Source organism: Mytilus edulis, chromosome 8, assembly GCF_963676685.1.
Source record: "Mytilus edulis chromosome 8, xbMytEdul2.2, whole genome shotgun sequence".
Taxonomy (NCBI): Eukaryota; Metazoa; Mollusca; class Bivalvia; order Mytilida; family Mytilidae; genus Mytilus; species Mytilus edulis.
In genome coordinates this window covers 14926957-14954439 of record NC_092351.1, presented here as the reverse complement: position 1 = coordinate 14954439, position 27483 = coordinate 14926957, and the positions used below count along the sequence as shown (strand labels likewise).

The 27483-nt window shown below is 31.2% G+C and overlaps 1 protein-coding gene across 7 annotated transcripts in view; it reads left to right on the top strand.

Annotated features, from left to right (window-relative positions):
* The window catches only part of LOC139484892 (protein Fe65 homolog), a 122738-nt gene that overhangs the window by 75276 nt on the left and 19979 nt on the right, over positions 1–27483 (top strand). For all 7 annotated transcript variants that reach the window (XM_071268935.1, XM_071268932.1, XM_071268933.1 and 4 more), the window contains 4 exons: positions 12080–12605; positions 13909–14107; positions 16876–16933; positions 17659–17780. In XM_071268935.1, coding sequence (XP_071125036.1) covers positions 12080–12605; positions 13909–14107; positions 16876–16933; positions 17659–17780 — 905 coding nt within the window. The remainder of the gene's footprint in view (positions 1–12079; positions 12606–13908; positions 14108–16875; positions 16934–17658; positions 17781–27483) is intronic.

The window sequence follows — 27483 nt, the reverse complement described above, 5'->3', positions numbered from 1 at the left end:
TCAGGACACGGAAAATTAGAATCAGAAAATTTGTATATCAAGTAGCTATACAAGTTAAAATGAATTTAAAACATCTAGTTTGGTTAGGAAGGTATTTATATAAAAAAAAAATTAAAAAAAAACAACGAAATAAATACTGTAAATTTAGAAATGATTGTGAGGTTTTTATTGATGCGAGTAAAATTACCTGGGGAGTACTCTGCATGCAGATTTTCCTGAAATACAAAAAATAATTATTATCTCACATTGTACTTTTTTCAAAAATGGCAATAATAAATGTGCATAATAATTTCTTATTGTTCTATATTTTGTCATGCTGGTGTCTTTTATATCTTACTACTAGTATATGGTTTTGCTCATTATAGAAGGCCTTATATGTATAGTTATTTATAACCTCTTCCCTTTGTCTCTAATGAATAGTTGTCTGGTTGATATACTTACATTATTATAACTTTTAATTTTTTTTACATTAAAAATGTAATGCTGAAAAGGTGACTGCAAAAAATGAAAATGAAATATTCAGTTTGTCAGGTTTCATGCTGGTGATCAAATTGATGCAGCTATTTAGGTCTGTAAGTACTAAACAAACACTAATTGAAAAAAATGTGTCTTGGATTAGTATAAATGTCAAATGTTACCTGTTAATTACAGTTTGCATGTCACATAATTACCTTTTGTTTGATCTGTCCGTTAGGACATAACACGAAAAGAGGAAATGATTTTCTGTATTTGTGGAAATAATCTGTAATTAATCAATCAATTACTTATGGAATACTTTGATTACTGACAAAACAAGCTTTTTCTTGTAAGATTGGAAGGATAAACAAACACAGAACCAACTTGTCACTTTGAACTTTTTATACTCAATGATTTTGACTGCTTCTAATCGATATTATTGATTTCTGATTTGATAAAGTTGTTTTTTCATTTATCATTGGTGTCTTACAGGTCAGAAAAAGTTCATCATTCCCTCAGGAGTTAATGCTTTACATTTTTTCCGTAGACAAAATAAGATTAAATATTCAAAGAACATAATTATATACTGGTATGTTCTAAGATTAGTTACTGTTTGATTTATTAATATGAGAACAAATTCTTTTCATCATATTTCATTTCATAAACAGAAAATCAAATGCTGTTTGCTGAAGAAGAGAAAAGAAATATGAACATTACAACCATCCTGATCATTATAAGAGCCTTATGTATTTATCCTTGTTTGGATGACCATGAAAGTTTGAAAGACACAGAAACAGTTGAGGAGCTTATTAATTGACAAAAAAAAGACCTAAAAATAATAACTTTCCAGAAATTAATATAGCGACTTATAATGCAATTGCATATGAATTCTTTTTATGCCCCACCTACGATAGTAGAGGGGCATTATGTTTTCTGGTCTGTGCCTCCGTCCGTCTGTGCGTCCGTGCGTCCGTTTGTCCATTTGTCCATTCAGGTTAAAGTTTTTGATCAAGGTAGTTTTTGATGAAGCTGAGGTCCAATCAACTTGAAACTTAGTACACTTTATGCTTATGATATGATCTTTTTAATTTTAAAGCCAAATTAGACTTTTGACCCCAATTTCACGGTCCACTGAACATAGAAAATGAAAGTGGGAGTTTCAGATTAAAGTTTTTGGTCAAGGTAGTTTTTGATGAAGCTGAAGTCCAATCAACTTGAAACTTAGTACACTTGTTGCTTATGATATGATCTTTCTAATTTTAAAGCCAAATTAGACTTGTGACCCCAATTTCACGGTTTACTAAACCTAGAAAATGAAAGTGGGAGGTTCAGGTTAAAGTTTTTGGTCAAGGTATAGTTTTTGATGAAATTGAAGTCCAATCAACTTGAAACTTAGTACATATGTTCCCTATAGTATAATCTTTCTAATTTTAATGCCAAATTAGATTATTACCCAATTTTTACAGTCCATGGAACATGGAAAAGGATAGTGCAAGTGGGGCATCCGTGTACTTTGGACACATTCTTGTTTTTTGGAAAATGACGCAGTCATTGTTCCATAACTGCCGACCTGAACTTCATTACATTGCTCTGCCTACCGCGCTTGGTTTCGTATTTCCTATTTTCCAAACAAACTGGAACCTGCTTGTGTTATCATTATGCATCGTTGTGTAGTATTAAACCAGCCAGGACCCAGTTTACACTGGTTTTTGCTTGAATTCCACTAAACTCGAACAAAGTGTTGTAGTTTGACGGGAACCAGTTTTAGAATTTGTAAACTACAAAACGTAATCGGTTATTGTTCATTCCGTTTTGGTGTTTCATACCGACTTATATGGTTTGAATAAGCTTAAGACCATTTAAACATTAATGTGATAGGTATATTAAAGATTGTTTTACAAAAGGATTGAACTGTTTTACTTTCAAAGTCGTACTATAGGGATATCTGTCATATACGGATTTCCACTCTCACCGGTTAATTTCTTCTTTTACACGTGCTTTGGAAACTTCCTGTTTAATCGCAAGTTTTAAAATTGTTTTTGAGTGAATTAAACTTATTTTAACAATCATGAAGCGTTCCAGAATCATTTTAAAGCAGTTTCTTCTTCTCTTTGATGATGGAAAATAGGTTTTCTCAAGAAAATACCGCAAACGATCGCAGAGGAATTGAAACGTACAAGTCAAGTCGGCACCTGGTTAAATTGGCATCTAGTCAAATCGGCACCTATTCGACGTCAATTCGGCATCCAATAATATTTGATATAATATTTTCTATTCAATTAATTAATTACTGTTACCAAGTACATAGTGAATATGTTGTTGTGTATTTCGGTAAACCACGAAACGAAAGTGAATATGTAGTGTATAAAGGTAAACAACGAAGCCCTTACCAAAGCTGTTGTTTTAACAATTAGACAATTTGTGTAATTGTAAAAACAAGTCAATTATTAAAATAAAATGGAAAACTATGAGTCCCTTTCAATAAATCAAACTTTCATGCCAAATAATTAGCAAATTTAAGGTGTTTGTTTTTCAGTAAAGTTTAAACAGCATTAAACCAACAATCCTGTAAAATGCTCAACTGGTTAAAATAATGCAGAAAAATACACAATATCTCATGTATTAGTACAAATAATTATGACGTCTGGCAAGGCTATTTTATTATTTTTCTTGGACGCCTTCCTACGACGTTCAGGTGCCAATTTAACTAGGTGCCAGTTTGACTAGAATTCTTTGACAAATGTTTGAAACTATCTGAGTTTCATTAGACCTTTGATAGCAGTAACAAAAAGATTATTTACTTAATATTTTGTGGGAGAAGGGGGTTCAGACTGTGTGGCATCAGGTCTGTTTGTGCCCAATACATTTTCGCACCCTACAAGTTCGCACATTCACACTCTACTCATTCACGCCCAATTTTAATTCAAATTCAAGTTGAATGATTGGAAAATTATGGTTGTTGTTTTAAATTGCTTTGGTGTAAATACTGAATGTATTTATAGCTTGGTATGAGTAAAACATTGAAGATTTTAAAGGAAAAAACACAAAAGATAATTGTTTTTACCAGCTTGGTCCCATTGATCTGAAACAACGAAACAATAAAACATAGAAACCAAAATATAGCAATCCACTATTAGGGTTGACATCAAAAGATCGATGTAGGATAAAAAACTTAAATTAAATAGTTTGGGGGTGTGGGGGGTCAACATTGCTGCAAGTTTTGTTTATCTAAAATCGATTTTACATATATCCCTATCGGTCAATCAATTTTTCCCAAATTAATTTAAGAGGGGGGGTGTGGGGGTCAGTGAAAAAACTATGTGAATTAAGTTTTTTATCCTTCATTGAACTTTTGATGTCGTCCCTAATATAACCAAAACATGATAAAATTTATTCAACACGCAGAAACAAACATAGTCAGAATTTCACTTCATTTTGAAACAAGTCAATGAAACAAGTTATAGCAATACACTAACCAAAACATGATTAAGAGTTATTCAACACTAAATAAAACGTTGACAAAATACCACTTTATTTAGAAAGGATTATTATTATTTTTAGCAATACCTTATCCAAAACATAATTAAGATTTATTCAACACAAAAAAAAAATTGATGTCTCTATTTATTTTGAGACAATGACAACAATTATACTTATAAGAAAACACTTGCTTACATAGTTATTAAACACAAAACCAATTAAGATTGGGTGTGAACATGTAGGGTGTGAAAGTGAAAGGGGTGAAAATGAGTGGGCGCAAACGTGAATGGAAGCGAACGGACTCAGATTCAGACTATGTACCAGTGAGAAATATACAAGCCTTTCTACGGTATTTATTTGTACAATTCAGCTAGTCTTGACCTATTCATTTGTCTTAAAAAACCAGCCAGTTGTCACCTTCACTTCACACACACACACATATACGAATATCAATTATATGCTTACGATACATGTTGCATTGTTAAAATAATTACGGTATGTGAAAATCAAGACTTGCATAAAAACTATCCCAATATTAGAGACAGTGGCGTCATTTTTCTTCAGAGCTTTCAGCTCTTTGATTCTTCCTTGATATAGTTAGATTTTAATATTTTAACTTACTTCCTGATACCCTCAATGATTATTATGAAATTGTTCTTCAGATCAATTAGAGATACATTTTTATTTTAAATATTGCTAAATCTTTCTTTGTTAATCTTCTATTAGATGACAATCACTCTATTCGTGATTATGGAATTTGAGTAAAATTAAATTGCTATAGGATAAATGTGCTTGTTTTAGATTTTATTGTTATTTCATGATAGTACGTGGTGTCTGTTCTTCTAGTGTACATCATGGAATAATTTTGGTTTTATTTTGATTTTTGTAAAGCATGCCAATATAATCATGACTGACCTATAAATTATTATAGACAATGAAACATTTATTTTTACATTATTTATAAGTTTGATATTATTTTTTTCATATTATAACAAGTCCTGTGAATTCATTTATTTTATGTAAACAAAGGAAAAATATATTTTCATGAATTCATGATTTTTGTTTTAAGGTGGTACCTAACACTACAGGGAGATAACTCTGTAAAGTCAGCTAAACGTTTTAATTACGTTGTGTTGTAAAAGGAATATTAAGCTTCTCAATGATCAAAATTGGTGTTTGTCAAATTGCTATATAACCAGTGTAATTTTTCTAACAAAACGGTTGGTTCAAAAAAATTTTAATTTTTATATTTTTGTTAAAGTGTCAAAAGTAAATACTTTGACAAAATTTTATGAAAATTAAACGAGCTAAATTAATTTTAGTGAAAGTGTTGGGTACCACCTTAACATCATGTTCTGCATAAAAGCCTTTAAAAATCTGTATTTTGTATTTACACCAAATTTTTGTTTTTCCTGGAACACTTATTTTTGTCCACTTATATTATATAACTGAAATTCCCTAAAATTTTAACTCACAAATAACAACCAATCCACACTTTGCACATGAAGTAATTTTAAAAATACATTTTCCAAAATCACAAAAATTATATCTGAATAATAAATATATATGTATATGCTAATAATATGAAACCAATCATTTAAGATTTTTGTAATTCTTGAGAAAATAATCATATGTTATTCGTATATGTTTAACTTCAGTTTTGAAATGTAAAAAAACCCAAGTAGTTTCTAAAATTACATCAAATATAAAATATCTAAATAAAGGAATCACCAGACAACAACCAAACAAAGCAATTATACACGGACTTTTGCTATAAATAAACGTAACAACCACTAATCCCTTCCGTAGAAGTTTCCTTCATCATTAACTTTTATTGAAGAAAATATGTCGAATGTCTTTAATTTTCTTTCTTGTTTGATTGATTACAAGGATTAGACAAGGTAACTTAGCTCTCCAAACTTTATTGAACAGCACATCAAGAATTATTTGGGATCTTCCTTACAAATTATAAACATTTCATTTTGTAACATAGCATCGTGTGTAATTAGGTGTTAGATTGCTGTTTCAAAGGAAAGTATCCAATTTGTTAAAATAGAACTCGAAGGCTGATATCCGTTTCTCTGACAGTTTGATGAGGTATTCAGTATAAATTAGAATTTCTACTCAGTTCAAGAATCTGGCTGATTTTCGTTAGTATAAAGCAGACATAATTTGTCATTATGGAAACTCCAACCACTTTCACTTAATGCACTGTTGCAAGATTTTTACACTTGGTCAATATTCACCATGAAAATTACAAAAACAATCTAACTTGCACTCACTCAGTTTAAAGTAAAGGAGTAGGTCCGGTAAGACCCCTTTTTGGCCCCAAAATATAGCAGTTTTACAAAATTGTTAAATAGTAAACTTTTAGTTATTTATTGGACAGTAGAATGCTTATGCTACATAAATATGGGCTGTTTTTGACAATACAGTGCACATATATCGGGTACTAGCACCATTAAGTCATGCTAAATCACTGAAATCTTCACAATTCTAGTATTTTAGTTAAATTTTAGACGGTTTTCGTGTAAAACGAAAGTGGCCACATTCGTGTTCATCCTTAATATTAAAATATAAGTTGTATTTGATAATAATACATAACATATATAAAGGTTGAGGATGAACACGGATGCAGCCACTTTCATTTTTGACAAAAACCATCTGAAAAGTGACATTTTTCGGCATATTTTGTACATTTTTCATATTTGAGCTTGAATCGGATCGTGTTTAATGACAAAATAAGTTAAAAACTTTAACATAAACTAATAGAATCAAATAAAATAGACACTTAAGTGTTTAAAAAGTGGTCAAAATCTTTTGTCAGATGAACCTGAAATTTGAGGCCAAAATTGGTCCTTACCGGACCTACTCCTTTACATATGGTCAATATTTGCCTTGAAAAATACAAACATCAAGTTTTAATTTCTGGCTTATTCTGCTTAAAGTATTTCTATTCATGTTCAATGTTTTCCATGAAAAATACAATAATCCTGTAGGAGAGCAGACACCTGAAAAACAGAAAGAAAAAAAATCATGAATTTTTTTGAAAGATGAATTTGTATATACAGTGTAACCTGCCTAATCTGACACCTGAGTATTCCAACGTCCTGCTTTAAACGACACATTTTCATGGTCCCAAAAGAGGCTGTAACCCTTGCAGAGAAACCTGAATAATTACGACATCCTGCTTAATCCGACATTTTTTTGTGGTCCCCCAGTGTACATGTGTCGGATTAGGCAAGTTCCACTGTGAATGGCATCATAATATGAGATTTTCAAATAATGAAGGCCTATACTGGTTCTCAATGTTTAACACTGATGTTATTCAGAAATTTGAATTTTGTGTTGTTTGAGTTACATAACCTTTGTGATGAAGGTAGCATGGCTTTGTGTGAATCAGATTGACCTGGCATAGACAGATTTATTTTAGATTTTTAAGGTTCTATGCATCATAAAATTGTCAGATTTGAATCTAATGGCAAATAAATCTTATACTTAATATAAACAATGGTATCAAAACACATTCATTAATCATGTAAAGTCATTAGATGATTTCTAAAAAATAATATAGTTTTCTTGAATCACAAAGACATTAAATCGTTCCAGGCAGAAATTGTAAAATATTATTACAAGGGATGAATATAAAACAAATCAGATGAAATGTTACGACTGAGTAATCTCTGAGTCGATCAGGAGAGGATATGATAAGGAGTGCTGACTAATGACTCCATACTAATAGTTTGGAAATAAATAGTTATAGTTTTAATTGTATACTATTTGATAGAATACCTGATTATTGCTATACAATGAATAGTTTTATGAAATAGAACTGTTGCAATGCTATATGGTTCTGAGTTTTGTCTGTAAAAGATTAATAAATTGTATCTGATGGTTCAGTATGGCTTGATTTGGTTCACTCAGACTGCTGATAACATTCACTAGTCAGTATTGGATGATGTAAAACACACAGAACAACAATAGATCCATTATGAAACATTAAAATAACACTTTATCAATTTGGTTTGTCCGAAACGCTGGATTTTCCTTCATCAGGATTGCTCAAACCCAAATATTTGAATACCTATCTGACCAAAAAGAGAGTCATTGATGTATAAGTTAAAGACCTATACATATGAATACCTATCTGACCAAAAGGAGAGTCATTGATGTATAAGTTAAAGACCTAAACATATGAATACCTATCTGACCAAAAGGAGAGTCATTGATGTACATGTATAAGTTAAAGACCTAAACATATGAATACCTATCTGACCAAAAGGAGAGTCATTGATGTATAAGTTAAAGACCTAAACATATGAATACCTATCTGACCAAAAGGAGAGTCATTGATGTAGAATTAAAGACCTAAACATATGAATACCTATCTGACCAAAAGGAGAGTCATTGATGTAGAATTAAAGACCTAAACATATGAATACCTATCTGACCAAAAGGAGAGTCATTGATGTATAAGTTAAAGACCTAAACATATGAATACCTATCTGACCAAAAGGAGAGTCATTGATGTAGAATTAAAGACCTAAACATATGAATACCTATCTGACCAAAAGGAGAGTCGTTGATGTATAAGTTAAAGACCTAAACATATGAATACCTATCTGACCAAAAGGAGAGTCATTGATGTATTAGTTAAAGATCTAAACATATGAATACCTATCTGACCAAAAGGAGAGTCATTGATGTATTAGTTAAAGACCTAAACATATGAATACTTATCTGACCAAAAGGAGAGTCATTGATGTATAAGTTAAAGACCTAAACATATGAATACCTATCTGACCAAAAGGAGAGTAATTGATGTATAAGTTAGAGACCTAAACATATGAATATCTATCTGACCAAAAGGAGAGTAATTGATGTATAAGTTAAAGAGCTAAACATATGAATGTCAATGTACAAAAGACTATTCCATATGATAGGCTGATTGCCATATGACCTTATTCATGGACAAAAGTAGCCTTATATTGTATCACTTTTTAAATGATTAACTAAACCTCACAGACCAATAAGACAAATAACTGTCCAGCTCCAAATTCATTGACCCAGATGATAAGGATAAAACCACAAGACTTGGCATTTAATAGGAATAATCATTGACCAGTTAGATATATATGATATATATATATATATATATATATATGTATATGGTTAAGACCTATTAACCTGTGAGGGTTAGTTAATTATTTAAAAAGTGATACAATATAAGGCTACTTTTGTCCATGAAATAAGGTCATATGGCAATCAGCATATCATATGGGTCTTTTGTACATTGACATATATTGTCTTATATACAACACTTTTATTACATTTGGGTATTATATAACTAATTATTGAAAGGTGATTGTAATTTGCTTTGTTTTACAATATCATTGTTTGTTTCTTTTTCATGAATGTTTTGTCAGATATGTGAGGATCTTTACCTTTGACATGTAAAGTTCTTAAAAGTATAATGTCCTCAGTAACATAAAAACAAAACAAGCTCAAATATGACTCACCAATTTGTCAAAGTTTTAATTCACCCTGAGTCTTAACTAGATGGGGAATAAATATAACGCAGACTACCAAACATCTGCCTTTTATACTATATACCCTTTAGGACTAAAAAACAATGTCTCACTTTTTGTTGTGAGCTTATTGCTCTAGAATTTCTGTCAAGCAGCAAATATAAGATGAAATAATGTGATGATACTTGTTTATCCAAGCCACATTCTATACGTGTCTGTCCAAAGTCAGGAGCCTGTTATTTAGTGGTTGTTGTTTGTTGCTGAAGATCATATTTGTTTTGTACATAACTTAGGCTGTTATTTTAATCATTTTATTTGTTTTACATTTGTCATGTCAATTAAGGCCATCAGGGCTTTTATAGCTTTATGTGTAATATGGGTCTTAATTATTAGTGACAGCAGTATTGGTAACCTGTAGTTTCTTCTTTCTACATAATGACATTTGGTCTCTGGTGGAAAGTTGTCTAATTGGCAATCATACCATATCTCCTTTTTTTTGTATACTACTTATTATAGTCTAACATGTTTTAATCGGTTTTTAACATGTTATCTATCTCTCAAGGTCATAGTCCAAAACAAAGACATGTTATCCTAACTGGATATGCTATTTAATGAAAAGTCATTCAAGGTCAGAAATCTTCTGTAAGATAAAGATTATTTTCTTTGTTCAGTTCTATTTACATTTTAGAAAATGGTTTGAATGTGATTATGTTTCAAATATATTAATACTGAAACATTAAGACTTCAATATGTTAAAATGAAATGAGAAGTTTGTAAACAATCCCCTTTATTATAACCATTAACTGACCAGTCAGTGAACTTGTCTAGATATTTGTGCGGGACATTACATGTACATTTATTATTTACCATTAATGTGTTGTCAAGTTTTGTATGTCTTCCAATAAATATTTATTGAAAAACCCACTGGAAAACCACAGAGACTAACTACTCTTCATTGTTGATTAGCTATCTGTTGTTTCTAGACAAACAGTACTCCCTACAGTTGTCGTCTGCAGGAATCATAATGTCTGCCAGTATAGACTAACCTCTATTCCTTTTTGGAATGATGTGTTTTGCAAACTAATAAATATTCTCATCAGACTGTTTTGGCAGGACATGGAAAAAAACTATCCAAATGTAAAAATAAATATGCATTCCATTGTGAACAGCCAGTCTGAAGAAATACGAAGAAATTGCATAACAGCACAGATGCATCTGTCATGCAGATTTTACATTTTTACATATAAACTTTTCTATTCTCTCATTTATTTTGGTATGTTAAACTTGTGTAAGTTAGACAATTGTATAATCTGTTGGTTCAATTATTATTTTGGGACCAACTTTTGTGAATTAACAAAATTTATAAATTCATGGATATTTCATTTAATGGATATTCCAAAGTCTACATACAATATAAAGATAAGGAGATATGATATGATTGCCACCGAGACAACTATCCATCAAAGTTCAAATGAAGTGGATTGATGCAATGAAAGGCAACTGTATAGCCTTCAACAATGAGAAAACCCTATTCTGTATATTTGTCTTTAAAAGCCTGCAGAAATAATTACTTTGTTGTCATTCATGGTTAACTTTTACCCAGGAAATCCACAAAAAATAGGACTCAACAAATGATAATGAAATCAAAGTATACAAATGTCTCAATCTTTATATGTTATTGTTGATCAAGTAGATTAAAATATCACTGGAGCCAAAACTATTCCTTAACTTACAATGTCTCTGAGAAAAAATAAAAAAACGGAATAATAAGTATCTTTGCGCTCAGCATGATTCATAGAAATACTTGTAAGGTTTAAAGCCAATACATGTCTATATACTTTAGTGCTTTTATCTCACAATCCTTTAAATTATTGCATGTTTTCAGCTCATAAATATTCCTTTTAGTATTGTCAATGTGCAGACAAAAAGATTATAATGCCATTTGTAGATAATATCTTAAGATTCTGGTCTTTGAGAGACATGAAAAAAGTAAGTCAAATGGATCCATTTGAAATCACAAGAATATTTATGAGGTTAAGAACATCCACAATAAAAATGGCATCATAAATGTTTAGGCAGTACATAAAGGTCATAAAGAAAAGATGAACCTTAACATGGACAAAATAATGTGTTTATGTTATATCTGAACAAGTGTAAATCACTTGCATTCATGGCATCTTATCAGTGTCATGTTAAGGTTTTCATTCATTATGATGTCACATTTGTCTTAATAAGTATTTTAGGAACAAAATGACCATATTCAGGGGCAGATCCAGCTATTTTAAAAAGAGGGGGGAGGGTGTTCTCAACCCTGGATGAAGGGGGGTTCCAACTATATGCCCCCATTCAAATGCATTGATCAGCCAAAAAAAGGGGGAGTTTCAAACCCCCAACCCCCTCCAGGATCTGCCACTGGTATTTGATATTCTGCAGTTAAAGAAGTGTTCATTCTATCACATTTCGCTGCAGTTGAAGTGTTGTTGGGGAAAGATAATGCTACAACACAGCATTATATATATATAAATCATTTGCATCAACAGATTTTAAATATGTTTTCTAAGTCAGAAAATGTATCTTGAGAATTACCCTCTTAACTTATATGTTTTATTTTTCAGACGTGGAAAACACCTATTTGAGCTTTGCAAATCCAAATTATCATTACGAAGATAGAAAGAACTGTAATGACAAACTGAATAAAGACGTTTACCAAAACGATAGCAACATTTTTGATGAGGTTGACGTGAGCACCATTTCTCTTCTTGATAAACAAAAAGGTCAAGAAACTAAAGACATGAAAGTAGAAAAAAAGGAACAAGACAAATTGTCACAAAAGAAAAGACTTCTGTTAAATGATGTCAATTCTTCAGACGATGAGGTTGCAACGTCCACAGACGAAGAAACGGAAAACAAAGACCGTGGAAAAAATGAAAAAGTCCTAAGTGAAAACAAAAAAAACTTGAAGAATAGTGACAGTGGATTTGAAGAGATGGATACTTCTAAAACAAGTAGAAACAGGAAGAAGCAAGGGTTTATGGGATACTATACAATGTTAGAGGCTAAGGCCAAGGAAAAACAACTGAAGATACTAGAAACTCCTGATACGGAGGAAGATACACCAACAGGGGGTAGCAAGTTTACAAAGTTAGTTGACAGATACTCTGTAGTAATATTATTTTTCAATTGGCATTTGTTTCATCTGTACATACTTGTTATAGACATAAAATTTGGCAGACCTGGTGTTTTGAGAGTGCTAAACTTACTGAACATAAACAAATAATGAATAGAATATTTTGCTTGGCCCCTATTTGACCAGTGTCCTTTATCAGTATTTTCTCCTGTGCTTCTCTCTTATATAAACATAGTAAAAACTCTATTAAGCCACTATTTGGGGCCTAATTGCACAAAACATCTTACAACTAAAATTGATTATAATGATATTGAATGCTAATGAATTCAAGACTTACTACTATCGATTCATTTGTTTTCGTGGGTACCAATTTTCTACTAGTGGATATTTAATTTTGTGGTTTTGGCAAAGACAGCATAATTCCTTCAGAAAATTTGTAATTCCTTGAATATTTGAATTTGCGGTTCTCTTGTACCCACAAAATCCACAAAAATTGATAACCAACGAATATTTATGAATCCACAGTATCATATTTTGTTAAATGGATGGGTGATCATTGTCTCAACCTCAATAACTAAATAAAATATATGTCAATATACAATTTGTAAAAATTTCATAAAAAAAAACAGCATCAAACTTGAGAATTTCTTTATACCAACTTCTAATTCGAGAAGTACTACTGCTCTTTACAATTGTCAAGTGAGCTGTTGAGTGCCAATTAGTAGTCTATAATCTACTGGCTGTGAAAAAAAAATGATGAATAGGTTTAAATGAAATGAGTGTTTAACTGCTCCTTAATGTAGAATGAATACCCAGCTGGTGATGGTGAATTTTATGGATGAATATGTTCTCATTTTATAATCTTATCAGGTTTTATAGATAAACTTTTATTTGGAACATCAATGTATTGTCCATTTAAGGTTAATTAGTTTATGTTATCCTGAAATCTATTGTAAAAAAAAAAGTCTTTTATTAGTGCAAAGATATATAGCAAACTCTCTTCAATTGTTTTGAAATTGAAAAAAAATATCTCTAAAGTTATGTTCATCTCCTTTAAAACCAACATACTTGTATAGAGTGAAAAATTATTAAACAACCAACAAACGTTTAATTAATTTCATCCAAGAAACCATTTTTATTATCATCAGACAAACTAATTGCTGTATAAATGGGCCTGTATAATTCTATACTGGTAATTCATAGTCTGAACATGACAATTTTAGTAAAAAGAAACAAAATTAAAAAACACCAGATGCATTAAATTTCAATTATTTATTTTTACCAGACAGCATTTATAAAATTTATTGTCGATTTCAGGTTTGGGTTTGACATCAACTCTCCAGACTCTAATGATAGTGGCATCCAATCAGATGCAAGATCAGATGATGGAAGCAGTCACGTTCATGGTCCAGTGAATGATGACATCTATGCAGTGGTGTGTAAATCTACCAGCTCTGACCTGGGTCTACTGAGAATAGATCACAGTGGAAGTGAAGATAATACTCCAACAGAAGAGGTGAATGTTGTACTCTCGGAAAATATTGCCACTCATGCAGTCATTTCTGTGTGTCCACTTATCTTTGGGTTAACTGTAGTAAAATGTTAAAAAGATGTAATATTTTATTCTGATCACCCTTACGTTCTATAAGGTAAATTTCAGGATACAATGTGCATAGTTCTTTTTTAAGATTACGGTATCTTGGCATCAGAATTTAACATCAAATTCATGAAAGAAGGCATATTTGTTATTGTACTTAATGTTACCAGACCCCACCCTTTTGATAAGAGTAATGAAATTATTGATGTAAATCTTGTATTTTAGGTTTTAAATAGTGATTTGGGCTCGATTGACTTTTGGCATTTCTACCATAGGAACACTTTGGCTAGCTATTATAAAAATGTGCTTTGTTCTACTTGCAAGACATTTGAGAAATTGGTTTTTGTTTTCTTCCATGACCAAATCTGTATTTGTATATAGGGCTAAAATTCCTATAAAGTAATTGATGTTGTCTTTCAATTAATTAAATGATGTCTGTGCCGTCACCTTTATTGACCCTTGGTTGGATGAAAGTGAAAGTTGTGGTCTTATCTTATGACATTAATTGTTCATGAAATGCCAAAACATTGAAATGGAAATCTGTATTATGAAATCATTAATGGAACCTTGTATGGATTAAAGGATAGGATTTCACATTAATGTTTCCGGAGTAGGATAAAAAATGAAATACTTATAGATTTTATAAACAAAAACAAGTGAATGAACATGTATAGGACTGTATATCTGAAGATTATTTTTTAATTTTCAAAGCAATTAGTCACATATAATGAAAGGGAAACATTTGAGTATTTACTTTATCATAAACAGAAACATAAATAGAGGATTATAGCAAAAAAAAATGTTTTTCTGTTTTTTTAAAGGTCTTAATGGATTTCAAGGTTAAATAAAATACTGACATAAAATATGTTAAATTGCTGTCTCCTTCATTTTTATACGACCGCAAAATTTGAAAAATTTTTCGTCGTATATTGCTATCACGTTGGCGTCGTCGTCGTCCGAATACTTTTAGTTTTCGCACTCTAACTTTAGTAAAAGTGAATGGAAATCTATGAAATTTTAACACAAGGTTTATGACCACAAAAGGAAGGTTGGTATTGATTTTGGGAGTTTTGGTCCCAACATTTTAGGAATTAGGGGCCAAAAAGGGCCCAAATAAGCATTTTCTTGGTTTTCGCACTATAACTTTAGTTTAAGTTAATAGAAATCTATGAAATTTTGACACACGGTTTATGACCACAAAAGAATGGTTGGGATTGATTTTGGGAGTTTTGGTTTCAACAGTTTAGGAATTAGGGGCCAAAAAAGGGCCCAAATAAGCATTATTCTTGGTTTTCGCACAATAACTTTAGTTTAAGTATATAGAAATCAATGAAATTTAAACACAATGTTAATGACTACAAAAGGAAGGTTGGTATTGATTTTGGGAGTTTAAGTCCCAACAGTTTAGGAATTAGTGGCCAAAAAGGGACCCAAATAAGCATTTTTCTTGGTTTTCGCACCATAACGTTAGTATAAGTAAATAGAAATCTATGATATTTAAACACAAGGTTTATGACCATAAAAGGAAGGTTGGTATTGATTTTGGGAGTTTTGGTCCCAACAGAATAAGGGGCCCAAAGGGTCCAAAATTAAACTTTGTTTGATTTCATCAAAAATTGAATAAATGTGGTTCTTTGATATACCAAATCTAACTGTGTATGTAGATTCTTCATTTTTGGTCCTGTTTTCAAATTGGTCTACACTAAAGTCCAAAGGGTCCAAAATTAAACTTAGTCTGATTTTAACAAAATTGAAATCTTGGGGTTCTTTGATATGCTGAATCCAAAAATGTACTTAGATTTTTTATTATGGGCCCAGTTTTCAAGTTGGTCCAAATCAGGATCTAAAATTATTATATTAAGTATTGTGCAATAGCAAGTCTTTTCAATTGCACAGTATTGCGCAATGGCAAGAAATATCTAATTGCACAATATTGTGAAATAGCAAATTTTTTTTTAATTAGAGTTATCTTTCTTTGTCCAGAATAGTAAGCAAGAAATATCTAATTGCAAAATATTGTGCAATAGCAAGATTTTTTTTTAATTGGAGTTATCTTTCTTTGTCCAGAATCAACTTAAATCTTTGTTATATACAATATACAATGTATATTCACTTTTTACTACCAACTGATAAATTAAAATAATCTTTACCATTCAGTGATAACAAGCAGTTTTTTTACATCTTAATATTTTATGATGTATTTAAATGAGTAGTTATTGTTGCAAACTCCATTAGAAATTTTAATTGAGATTAGTTTTGGAATAAGGGAAAGGGGGATGTGATTAAAAAAATTGGGTTCAATTTTTCTCATTTGAAATTTCATAAATAAAAAAGAAAATTTCTTCAAACATTTTTTTGAGAGGATTAATATTCAACAGCATAGTGAATTGCTCTAAGAGAAAACAAAAATTTTAAGTTCATTAGAACACATTCATTCTGTGTCAGAAACCTATGCTGTGTCAACTATTTAATCACAATCCAAATTTAGAGCTGAATCCAGCTTGAATGTTGTGTCCATACTTGCCCCAACCGTTCAGGGTTCAACCTCTGTGGTCGTATAAAGCTACGCCCTGCGGAGCATCTGGTTTACTACATGATTTATTTTCTCTGATTAATCCAGAAGAGATCGACCATTAAAATAAATTTCAACAGCATTGAAAATAATCTATATATTTTTTTTGTTATAGGACAATTCAAAGAAACAGAAAGAAGAAAGTCTCCCACCAGGATGGGAGAAATGTGAAGGTATAGAAAAGAGTGGACAAAATAATGTCATTCTCAATAATGAGGATTTGATAGCTGTTTATACTGAGAAAAAGGGAATAATCCAAATACTTTCCAAAACAGTACAAATAAAACACAAATCTTCCTGAGATGTAATATGATCTAATATAGATTAAAGGACAATGGTCTGATGTGGCCAAAAGTTGAGGACCAAAAATGACAAATATTTGTAGTTTTCTCATATTCTGAAAGTTTTTATCATAAACTGTCTGTGGTTCTCTTCAGACCTTCTGGCTCTTTTCAAAAACTTTAAACTGGTTACCACAATATAGTCAATGAAGGTGGTATTAAACATCAGCAATAAATCAATCGTTAATTCTACTTTTCTTGTGAGGTTGAATTTAAGGAAGAAATATAAATGTTATTTATATATTATCATGGAATATGAAATTGAATAGTTTTGGTAAATTATGGTAAATTATGAAATGACAGATTAATTTAAGGAAAATCTGTTAAAAAATTTGACTATACAGGATTCAAATGTAATAGACATACAATCCTCACACAATGGTTACTGATAGTTCAAATTCAACTTAGAGAATTACATAAATATTCAAATCATAGTTTGCAAAAAAAAACAAAAAAACAGATGTATTAATATTTGGTTTGAATGCTTTCTTTTAGTTTTGCTGAGACTTTGTCTTTATAAGTGAAATTCAATATCCAAATTTTATATTTTTTTGCAGACGAAGATGGTGCTTATTACTGGCATATCAAGAGTGGGACTATCCAGAGGGAGCCACCATCCCCAGCTCCACCAGATACTAAACATGTGACCATAAGATCTGTATCTATTAATAGTGATAGTGTAAGTATTACAATTAGAACGATGGAAAATAATAAATCAGGAACTATCAATTTAGATTGGAATATTTCATTTTGCAGAATGCATATAAATGTTTTTAAAAAAAATCTTGTAAAGTGGAAAATCATTCAATATTCATCTTTAGTGTGAAAACCACAATCTTCACTGGCCAATTGGTCAAAGGTTTGCAACGTCCCTTTTCTGGAATTTGGTAAATTATTTAGGGAATCACTGAAGCATGACCGTAGCAGGCCCCACTTATGAAAATGTCTAGATCTGCTACTGATCACATATGTAACCATATGAACATCAGTTGTTTACTATTAGATTTACAAGTGTTTATGTTCCAGACCGTATGAGCATTTGGACTGTACATGTACCAAATAGACCAACATAACTTAAATCACAAATTTATATAAAAAGTTCAATTTTAATTGAAATAAAAACGTAATTTATTAACTACTTTTAAAAAAAATCACGCTAATTTGATCTGTTAATCTCCTGTATTAAGCATACCATTTAGGAACATGCATGAACAAAACTATTTACTTTTAAAAAAATATGACGTTCCTTGTGGTAGCTAGTGTTACCTTGGGCGAAAGTATCAAAATAGGATTCAGATATACAATTTAACAAATATTTAATTTTAAATGTTTGCTTATTCACTTTATCCATCTAATTGTAATAATAACAATTTGTGAAACTAAAAATAAAAATTTGGATATATGTTTGTTTAAATCTAACCAATATAATCCCAAAACATGTATGGTCAGCTGGACCGTACGAGTATACTCATATGGTCCGACCGTACAAGTATACGTATACGGTCCGTAGTGTATGGTCGAAATACTCATATGGTCTGGAACATTTACATGTTAAAAAGATGTAAAGGACCTTGGTAAAAATCAAGAAATTTACACTGAAAATATATTCTTAATTTGTTGACTTTATTTGTCAATTTTCCTGGAACAAAGTCTAAAGAAATTTTGTGTTATAAATGATTGGGTTGAACATTTATTCTAGCATTTAATTTCTTTGTTTAATAACATGTTGTGTAGAATTGAGTATGTCATACCTGTCAACTTCTGGAAATCTCCATGGGGACTTCAAGCTAAATAGGGTCTAATGCTTCTCTTAGGCATGTCATAAATGTTTAAATGCTATATTGTATGCTTTTGAAAAGGAATATAAGTGGTTGAATATATTATAACACCCTAGAGGTATTCTGTTTGTATTAAATAGGATCTGTAGAATCGTGTATCACCTCTCGTGTGGGAGATTGCATGTAAATCAGGAAGGCTGGCTGGTCTGTAATATCAGAGATTTGGAAATATTGTAAATCAAGTATAAAGCCTTTAGTATTTTCTTTAATCGAGTGCAATTAACAAATGTAGACATGTTATATTAACTAATTTGCATAAAAGTAAAATATTAATTGTTAGCCAATGAAGCAAAAGTTCAATTATTAAAAATTCCAACGAGGAAAAAAAAACCAATCCTGACCTGAATATTTAGCACAATTCTGAACATTCTCTCTGTGAGGTAATACTGTTGGTGGTCAATAGTTTTACAAAATGCCTGCATTGTAATTTATAGTGTTATTTTAAGCTTGCTGCATCTAATGGCACTTTGATTTTGATTTTGCTAGCCGCTATGTTGAAAATTAGCTTACTGTCAGGCAAAAACTTGGTAACTCAGAGGCAGATTTAAGTGGGTGTTCAGGGAGGGTTCATCTTATGGAGCTTCATATATGGTTAATACAGAGACTTTTGCCATATCCCACTCCTAACATTACCTTTCGCCCTCCTTTTTTAAATCCTTGATCCTCATCTGGTCCACCCCTGTACATCATGCTTTGATTCTGATGTGTCAAATAATAATTTCATTTTTACAGTTCTGATATTAATGGCATCTTTAAAAGGTTCAAACTTTATATGAAGTTCAACCATAACTAAGCCAAAATTGTATATAAATCTCTAATTAGAACTTTGTTTGTTAAAATATATAGAATAGTTTTGTCTTGGGATTTTTGTTTTATTGAAAAAATATATATTTATGGTTTTATTTAAAAGGAAATTGTATGAGAAATGTGAGAAATGGTATGTAGGAGTGGGGTTACCTGAGACTCAAGGTCTATGTAATGTACTTAGTCAACTATCAATGATTAAATCTTTATCCTCTTATTAATGTTGCTGTGGTTGTAAATGTCTTCATAATATAGAACTCATTTCCCAAAAAATATATTTTATGGCTGCTGTATCAAATTTTAATTAATAGAAGTACAAATACACTTATTAGCTGCAAATAAAATACAGGAACTCCCAGATTTTAAACTAATACCTGAGTTTGACATAAGTCAAATGAAAGAACGGAATGACTTTGAATAGCCTTGATATATAAGGGGTAAACAAGTTCTATTTCATACTGTTAATCATATAATTCCTAGAAGTATTACAATTAGTCACTCATAATTGATTTCAATAAGCAGAAAATCTCATATTTGTAATGTAAACAGTAGAAATGTATTTTTTGCTGGAGAAGTATCATGGATTTTAACATCCTGTGTAAATGACATTGATTACTGAGAATTTCATGTTGTTAATTACAGATGGTTTTATTGAATTTTTTTTGTTTGATTCCTATCTTGATAAATAATGTAAATATTCCTTTTAAAAGCATGTTAGAACTATCGTGAGCCACCGTGGGCTGTAATGAATAAATTGTCATACTAAGAAAAAATAGTTTGAAGAATAGAAGGAGGCTTGAATACGTGTGAAATTGTGTATTATCAAAAATTGTGGTAATTTTCACAAATTTTGAAAATTTCAGATTAATCAATTTTGATTATTATAAAAGTTGACCTTTTACTCCTGGAAATTCAGAAATTATTGCAATGTCTTTATACGCCTGTCAAAATTTTGATGGGACGTATTATGGTATACAAATGTCCCGTGTCTGTCTGTCCGGCGTAAACATGTCGCACCGTTACTTGAGAACGACTAATCCAAATTTTATGAAACTTAATACAGTTGTTCCTTATGATTGTCAAACAATCTGTATACTTTTTGGTGAAAATAAGATTAAAACTTTTTGACTTACAAGACTTTGTAACTAAAATAGGGGTGGTTTTTTTTTTCACGTCGCACCGTATCTCAAAAACAGTATAATTGTTGAAAACAAGTGGGGGGCTTTCACATGTCACGCTGTATCTTAAAAACAATTTGTGATTATTGCTTAAAACTTTACACACTTCTTAGTTATATTTATCTTAAGAGCTGTATACTTTTTGGTGATGATTCAAAATTTTGTTTTAGAGTTATTATTGAGTTTTTTGTTAAGAAAGGTTGGTTTTCACATGTCACGCTGTATCTCAGAAACTATTTATGTTATTGCACGCACACAAGACGACCAGCGTATCATGGGCTCATGGCGCAGCTGTTTATTATTATTGCAAAATAATGTGACATGGTTATAATGGCAATAATTTAAACTTGCATTTTGAACTTTTTTATACGACCGTAAAAATTAAAAAAAAATTTGGTTGTATATTGGTATCACGTTGTAATCGGCGTTGGTGTCGTCAGCCTTGTCCAAAGACAGGTGGTTTCCGGATAATAACTTTAGTTTAGTACAAAAAATGTAAATAGAAATCAATAAAATTTTAGCACAATGCTTATAACCACAAAAGGAAGGTTGGGATTGATTTTTGGGGGTTATGGTCCCAAAGGTTATGAAAAAGGGGGAAAAAAAGGGGCCCAAATAAGCATTTTTGTAGTTTCCAGTCAATAACTTGTGTTTAAATCTACCTGAAATTATACCACAAGTTTCCATACTACAAAGGGATGATTATGGAGGGTTATATGAATCAACAGGGTTTTTCTCAATTTTGAAAAATTAAATTCACATTTAAGTTTAAAATTATGAAATAGCAATAATAAATGCACACAATAATTTCTGAATTTACAGTATATTTGCCAATTTATTTAAGAACAGGGTAAACCTTTATATATATAGTATATCCATTTGAATTAAGATTAATTTTACATGTTTAAAGTAAAAAGTATAACTGACATTAATAGTTTCTAAGAACTTATCATGCCATATGATATAATCATAGTTTTACAAATGTACTGAATTTATACAACATAACAGGAATTATGTCTAATAAAACAGAATTTATTATGATGATAAAAAATTAGATTCTCCAAAGATGCTCTTAACTTAAATATGGAACATGTTTAATGTCTCAATGGACATGTAATTTTTTTTAGCCTTTACATAATTTCTGTTTATAAGCATGACAAATACATTATTATGTAAGATTTGAAATCAAGAAGATGCACTTTTACGCAGTATTTCTATTGCATGTCATTGCTGAATGCTCAATTTGAAAAAAATGGATAGACCTTTGATATATATTAAGGATGAAACTATTTCCGTTTATAAAACATTTTTGTAAATGTGGTTATAAGATCCTACACCTTTGTAACAATAGACTTTTTAAAAGTACAAATTGAGGAAGCAATGCCTTACTGGTATAACATGAAAATTGAAGATAATTATTTTATCATTTTGGTGTAAGAATTCATCTCCATGTTCACACAGTGTGGGAGCATACTATGAGGATATAACTTTGGAAACTTGTATGTCAATATACAGTACACAGGGCTTAATTAATGAAACAGGGAGGAACCTTAGCGTCATTGTTGTAGCACTTAGGGACATTGTTCACAAACAGTAATAAAATATTTGAAGTATAAAATTTAAAGTATATTGGGCTTAAAATTGCAGTTGTGATAATTGTCATGAAATTTAAACGTTGAATACATTTATGGCATCTGATTTTTTAGAGGTATTCTGCAAAATCAAATTACCAGTATATGAATCATTGCAAAATTTTCAGGTCCAAATGACCATAACGGAAGTAAAAAAATAAAATTGATGTTTGAGAGATGAGTGCATTCCCATGTTTATAACATACATTTACTGCATCTCTTTGTATGAAAAAAACAAACATAAATGTTTGATACATCAAAGAGACCAATTATGGCAGTGCAGTTTATTTAATGTATTTGTTTTGATCACTGACAATAAATGTTCAAATCAAATACATGTATAATCTACAATTGTCCCAAGTTCATATGCACTGATTTAATAAGTGGATGGCTTCTGTATGATATAAATCAGATATCATAATAATCACAATGCATGATTTATTATGAATTAAAGAAGAAAGGTATGTGTCATTGTTACAGGAACCAATAACGCAAGAAATATTATGTCATGAATGCAAGCTCTAAAAACTCTAAAAAAAAATATAGGAGTGGAATTGGAGTTGTTTTTTCAGTGGCTTCTCTGTCTTCCTGTTGTCTATTCTTGATCTGGGATGTCGGACATATGATGTAACTACAAACTAGTTTTTTACCGAGAAGACATAATAAATTATTACATGTTGGCAAAAAAATTAAACTAATTTAGAAAAAAATATTCTACATGGTATTACCAAGGACGTATTTTAGTTATATGTCCTTGGTATTACAAAATGGTAAAACACATTAAATGACCCGGCGGGTGTTCCGGGTGATCCCTCAGAATTGTGAAAATCTCGGGTCACACCCACAGAATACAGGTCAGTTGACAGGTATGACATTTAAAACAATTTTAAGAGTACAGTTTTCATTTAGTATTATTTTTTGTGGGATATTTTTTGGCTCCCCCTAGAATTTTAGAACATGTACTAGATTTTAAAGCAAATACACTTTGTGGGTTTTATTGGTTTTCCATTTCCAGTAAAGTAATATTGGCACTAATGAACCTTCATATGCTAAAAATGAAATCTTTTCATGCATCAGATTGACAGATCCTGAGAAAATTAACTGAACATGTCTAAAAATATATTTTCACAGTGGTTTGTTTCCTTTCAGTCGTTTAGAGATGACAAGTTAAGTTTGATCTTGTCAGTATTAAGCTATGTATGAATATCTGTCAATGGTAATTAAATGTGAATATGGGCAGCAATATTTCAGTTACATTGTATTGTCACAATTGTTCAAAATGTCATAATTTTCCTTTTGATGTATTTAAAGTGATAACAAAAATTAAGATGGAAGTGCCTGACACGGAATTATGTTATGTAATTCAAAAAAGTTTTTCTAGAATGGAAACAAATTAAGCCTTCTCACAATGTGACGTAACTGTCAGATATTAATTTGAAAAAATTGTCATAAGACCAGTTACTGCCATATTTGAAAAGTTTAGTTTAAGGTCTGGTGTTTGCGTCAATGAGAAGATAGCAGCCAATGAACTTTGTTGTAAGAAATGTTTTGGTATTACCTAATATTTAAAACATCACTAATAACCCTAATTAAAAGATGTTGTCATTGCCATGGTCCATGCAACATTTGAGTGAATTTTTAAAGACTATAACATCTGTAATTCTTTTCTAAATGTTACACTATAAAAATCAAGTTCAATTAATCAAACACATCTAAATATTATCTATGAGCTGAAATGAAAAGAAAGATTCTGGTCAATACCAAAGAGCTAAGGACACAACTTGATATCATTTGTGTAATACCCTTAAAAGTCTGTTGACTTTTCCTTTTTTTTCCTTCTGCTCTGAAACTACAAATCTAATTTAAACACAACTTGGCATCCTTTTTAACGTTTCTTCATTTTGAATTGGATGGTTATTAGATATAGGAAGATGTGGTGTGAGTGCCAATGAGACAACTCTCCATACAAATAACAATTTAAAAAGTAAACCATTATAGGTTAAAGTACGGCCTTCAACACGGAGCCTTAGCTCACACCGAACAACAAGCTATAAAGGGCCCCAAAATTACTAGTGTAAAACCATTCAAACGGGAAAACCAACGGTCTAATCTATATAAACAAAACGAGAAACGAGAAACACGTATATATTACATAAACAAACGACAACTACTGTACATCAGATTCCTGACTTAGGACAGGTGCAAACATTTGCAGCGGGATTAAACGTTTTAATGGATCCAAACCTTCTCCCTTTTTCTGAAACAATAGCATAACATCACAACAAAGAAAAACATACGATAAAATATCAATTGGCAGACTTAACTCAATCAAAAAACGTATGATTAAACAATGAACGAATAAATTTGATCTGCGATATCTGAATACAAATGCACAGTTAATTAAATATTAGAGACAAACATTCATGACCAAAAAGCTAACAAACAAATTCAAAAACAGGACATGACTGAGAAATATTTAACCAATCAATGTTCACTTTAGAAAAAACCGGTTTTTTTATAATCTTGTTATGCAGGTTTGTCTGATGTAACATTTACTCTGATTGGTCAATTTGTCTTCTTGATTTGCATGACCAAAGCTATTAAAAAAATTAAAAGGAATGATGATTGGGAGTCCTTTAATATTGATTTTTTTATTTGAGTAATATCTTTTCAGACTGTGTCAGTGAATGTATATACATATTAAATTCAGTAACTATAGACAAGAGAGACAGGATAAAAAAGTGTTAAGAAAAGCGTTTGAAACTAATGTTTTTTTTATTAAAAGCTAATGTCCTAATAATTATTCTTTAATTCTAACAAGGATTCGTTCTACATATAAACTTTCAAATGTTTATTATACTCCACGCAACGAAGTTGCGGAGGGTATAATGTTTTTGACCTGTCCGTCCGTCCGTCAGTCCGTCCGTCTGTCAGTCCGTCCGTCAGTCCGTCAGTCCTGTTTCTTGTCATCGCAACTTCTCTCAAACCACACAACAGAATTTCACGAAACCTTTTCAGATAATAAGGACATACTATGTAAATGTGCATATCGATGGGAAATTGCGATTCAATTTTTTTTCTAGGAGTTACGCCCCTTTGAACTTATTTACTTTAATGTGCTACTGCAACAGTTTGTCATCGCAACTCCTCTCAAACCACACAACAGAATTTCACGAAACCTTTTCAGATAATAAGGACATACTATGTAGTTGTGCATATCGACCGGAAATTGCGATTCAATTTTTAGCTCACCTGGCCCGAAGGGCCAAGTGAGCTTTTCTCATCACTTGGCGTCCGTCGTCCGTCGTCGTCCGTCGTCGTCCGTCGTCGTCCGTCGTCGTTAACTTTTACAAAAATCTTCTCCTCTGAAACTACTGGGCCAAATCAAACCAAACTTGGCCACAATCATCATTAGGGTATCTAGTTTAAAAAATGTGTGGCGTGACCCGGTCAACCAACCAAGATGGCCGCCACGGCTAAAAATAGAACATAGGGGTAAAATGCAGTTTTTGGCTTATAACTCAAAAACCAAAGCATTTAGAGCAAATCTGACATGGGGTAAAAATGTTTATCAGGTCAAGATCTATCTGCCCTGAAATTTTCAGATGAATCAGTCAATCGGTTGTTGGGTTGCTGCCCCTGAATTGGTAATTTTGAGGAAATTTTGCTGTTTTTGGTTATTATCTTGAATATTATTATAGATAGAGATAAACTGTAAACAGCAATAATGTTCAGCAAAGTAAGATCTACAAATAAGTCAACATGACCAAAATGGTCAGTTGACCACTTTAGGAGTTATTGCCCTTTATAGTCAATTTTTAACCATTTTTCGTAAATTAAAGTAATCTTTTACAAAAATCTTCTCCTATGAAACTACTTGGCCAAATTAATCCAAACTTGGCCACAATCATCTTTAGGGTATCAAGTTTAAAAAATGTGTGGCGTGACCTGGTCAACCAACCAAGATGGCCGCCACCGCTAAAAATAGAACATAGGGGTAAAATGCAGTTTTTGGCTTATAACTCAAAAACCAAAGCATTTTGAGGAAATCTGACAGGGGATAAAAATGTTTATCAGGTCAAGAACTATCTGCCCTGAAATTTTCAGATGAATCGGTCAATCGGTTGTTGGGTTGCTGCCCCTGAATTGGTAATTTTGAAGAAATTTTGCTGTTTTTGGTTATTATCTTGAATATTATTATAGTTAGAGATAAACTGTAAACAGCAATAATGTTCAGCAAAGTAAGATCTACAAATAAGTCAACATGACCTAAATGGTCAATTGACCCCTTAAGGAGTTATTGCCCTTTATAGTCAATTTTTAACAATTTTCATTAATTTGGTAAATTTATGTAAATTTTTACCAAATATAGTTCTCTGTTACTAATGGGCAAAGTTCATGATAGATATAATTGTAAGAAGCAAAATCGTTCAGTAAAGTAAGAACTTCAAACACATCACCATCACCAAAATACAATTTTGTCATGAATCCATTTGTGTCCTTTGTTTAATATGCACATAGACCAAGGTGAGCGACACAGGCTCTTTAGAGCCTCTAGTTTTTCTAGGAGTTAACGCCCCTTTGAACTTATTTACTTTAATGTACTACTGCAACAGTTTGTCATCGCAACTCCTCTCAAACCACACAACAGAATTTCACGAAACCTTTTCAGATAATAAGGACATACTATGTAGTTGTACATATCGACGGGAAATTGCGATTCAATTTTTTTTCTAGGAGTTACGCCCCTTTGAACTTATTTACTTTAATGTACTACTGCAACAGTTTGTCATCGCAACTCCTCTCAAACCACACAACAGAATTTCACGAAACCTTTTCAGATAATAAGGACATACTACGTAGATGTGCATATCAACAGGAAATTACGATTCAATTTTTTTTCTAGGAGTTATGCCACTTTGAACTTATTT